This window comes from Mya arenaria, chromosome 14 (assembly GCF_026914265.1).
Source record: "Mya arenaria isolate MELC-2E11 chromosome 14, ASM2691426v1".
In the NCBI taxonomy this organism is placed as follows: Eukaryota; Metazoa; Mollusca; class Bivalvia; order Myida; family Myidae; genus Mya; species Mya arenaria.
The window spans coordinates 60,467,298-60,470,592 of NC_069135.1; the positions used below are offsets into that span (position 1 = coordinate 60,467,298).

General features: G+C 35.8%; 1 protein-coding gene across 1 annotated transcript; it reads right to left on the reverse strand.

Moving 5' to 3' along the window:
- Positions 1–608: 608 nt before the first annotated feature.
- On the reverse strand, positions 609–3,013 carry LOC128216402 (uncharacterized). Its single transcript, XM_052922961.1, has 4 exons — positions 2,644–3,013; positions 2,078–2,311; positions 1,444–1,897; positions 609–1,163 (listed from the first exon to the last, which is right to left on the reverse strand). The coding sequence occupies exons 1-4, from the start codon at positions 2,933–2,935 to the stop codon at positions 1,160–1,162; spliced, it is 984 nt and encodes a 327-aa protein (XP_052778921.1). The 5' UTR covers positions 2,936–3,013; the 3' UTR covers positions 609–1,159.
- Between the last annotated feature and the right edge of the window lie 282 nt (positions 3,014–3,295).

The window sequence follows — 3,295 nt, forward strand, 5'->3', positions numbered from 1 at the left end:
TGTTCTAACTTTTATGCAATGCTTTTCACACTCGATTACCCTAAATAATAGTAATCATGTATATGCATGTGAAACATTTCCTGTTAGCTGTTACTCATGGAGGCGTGAGCAGTGAGCCTACCATTTATGTCAATGAAAGTCTTAATCAATCTAAGAAATGATCACATTACTCAATTTTTCATCACTCTTCTTCAATTTACTGATGTAGTAGATTTAAATAAAAGAGACAAATCATTGATGTGTGCTGAATGGAGTGTTTCCATAGATCAAAGCCCAAAGTAAAATATATAAGTTTTAATTGGAAAATGTTGAAGAGAGAGAGTAGGAGGATGAGACAGAGTTGTAAAATGATAACAAGTAATATAAGATATGCTATTATTTATGTTTCATTAACAAGGTTGTAAATTTAAAGTTTGTATGTCCGTTTGCATTACAGCAAATCCGGTCGGTAAATAAACCTCAGCGGGTGATAATGGCGATGGATTAAATGAGGGCACGAATAAAGATAATAAAATTAAACGAGTTTCGCTGTTTTATTAAAAATAAAATACATGGATTTCAAATTCACTGCACATGGAAAACTCATTGATAATATAACGATTTTACACAATCTATTTTTAAATTATGTTTCATATTTCATAATTTTATTGTGCATCGTATCAAAACATATAGTGTTTTAAATCTCTTAGTCTGTTCTGCTTTCACACCATCTGATAAATGACAGCTAACCTTTCACTTTACTTGAATCATTGTCCATGCTGCATATATTGATAAATAAGGTATTATTTAAGGTTATATCCGAATTAATATTAATATCACAGAGTTAAAGAAGCACACATTCAATGAATGATACATTCGGGCAAACTTATAAAACAAACATTTTACATGATGAAATATACATAAACGTCGGGACTCAATAGCTGAATCAATAGTTTTCTCATAAAAATGAAAACAAAATGAATGCTCAAAATTTGGCAGATTTTTTAAAGGCTCATTGGTACAATCTGTTAATAATATCACGTTCAATTTAGCAAATGTTATCACGAGACCTTACGTGACGTGATAACGTCCTTAATGAATATCACAGCTAATGATGGTCTTGGCGATTCCTGACTTCGTCCTTCTTTATATCGTTTTCACCATCATGCAAGCAACTTGTTTAGCTGAAAAACGTAAAACGGGTGTAATTGTCATAACGTTAAGGCATAATTTATAATTATATTCATTTGATAGAATTGATAAGAATAAGAGCATAGTTTTAAACACTATATTTGCAAACCACTGTAGATTAGTAAGAACATGGATGTTTTATCTGCTCTTTTGCTTAATGTCAGTTATCGCCTTGTCCAATTAACAATAAAATTAGCTTGTATATTTATATAGTTATCAAACACTTAATGTTGTATGTACCACTAAAGAGAAAAGCTATTTTAGCATATTTACCAATGGTCGAGTTTCCCACAGGGTCCACACGCTTTTTCTTCCGGAACGCATCCGCCTTTCGTATCATCGAACGCTTCCCCAACAGCACATTTGATCGTGCCAATGTACTTCCTGCCCTGGCAATGAACGTAACGATCACATCGTCCGAAATCGTCCAGATAAAACCCGTCTACTTTCGTACCGCACTCAGGCATCATTCCTCCGTGTTCTCGAGGAATCATATCCAATGAAACACATTCGTTCTTTTCTGGATGGAACAGCTGTGTGCGGCCGTTTTCGTCAACTTTGCATCGGTCCTCCTTGACTGTGCGCTCCTTGTAACATACGACGTAGAATGGGGTCCAAATTTTAACTGGGTGGATGTTTATTCCGTCACGTTTACCTTCACAGCTTGGTAGGCGGACGTTACAAGGAATACAATGGGAACTGCCGCACATATTGCTTTTGTATTGACCTAAGGAAGACAGAATCATTTGATCGTTTGTTTTGATTATGAAGCCCATGAAATGAGTTCGTAATTTAAAAAAAAGATAGTCCCAGTAATAAGATATACCAAATAGAGATGTATTCGAACTAGAATGTTAAATATTTTTTTTATATCTAACCACGAATACATAATCATATGCCAACTTACAGCCATCCTTGAATTCCGTCCTGGTTCCACATTTGACATTCTCAAAATGGTCACATTGTTTGGTCTCTGTGTTGAACAGCTGAGGGTAGGGGCATTCAACAAGGTGTTGTTCAAAGAATCGGGGTATATCTGGTGTGTAACGAACACTACAGTTGTAGAAGGCTTGGCATTCGGTTGGGTGGTGGAACACGCCATTACCGTCCCTGTTACATCGTTCCACTGGACTAAGATGCCCTAAAAAGCAAATATGATTGTTCTCAACTGATTTATAACCTTAATATACTATATATTTTATGCCTTTAATGCCTTCTGTGGGCTGCAGCCACAGCCAAGCGAATATATATTACAATGGATTTGTGTTTTCCGTGTGTGAATTAATTAATTTATATTGAAGTAAAATATTTTTAAACAAATAATGAGTTATGTGTACATAATTTTGAGAATGCTCCTTACTATCTCCGTGCTGCTGGTCGACTCTTTTGACTCATGTTTGAATTAAATTCTCTATTAAGGGATCAACAGCAAACAAGAAAATACAAGAGAATAAAAACATCGTTAGAGCTCACCTTGATCGGGCGATTCTGTTATGTGGCTGCCGCTTCCATCTGCTGTTTTCTTGCAGTCATCGTAAATAGAACCTTTAGGAACACAAACGTTGGAGCTGGAGCTGAACACAGAGCCAGGAGGACAAGGTGGCATCTCCACGGGATTCCCAAACACACACAAGTAGTAGCCGGTACAGTCGGCCTTTCCGATGATCTCATATTCACCAGGCGTGCATTTCACAAATTCGTCTTGACCAGCAATGACCAAAGTTGCGGCGGCCAAAGCATACAACGCTGTGATGTATCCGATCATTGTTTCGCTATAAAGTTTGCGTTTTGTTTTGTATATTACAGTCTATGAATTATACCGGAAAATATAAATGCTTTTAATATTGTAAACCATGTAATTTAATGCTTTTTCAAAAGTACAGTCCTCGATATAGTAAGCCTAGCTTTGCTTTAATACTTTTAAATCATTGATTTGAGAATAGCTTAAAGTTGTAGGATTCGAGTATATATAGTTGTTCGTAAACCGCATGTAGGCGGGTCTTTGTAGCATGCCTAGCAGGTTTAATATTTGCTCTTGGCTTTATGACGTATTTGCAAAACTTTAACGAAAAACGAAATGCATTAACTCATGTTAATGGCTCACGTTTTAGTAATGCTTGTTTAA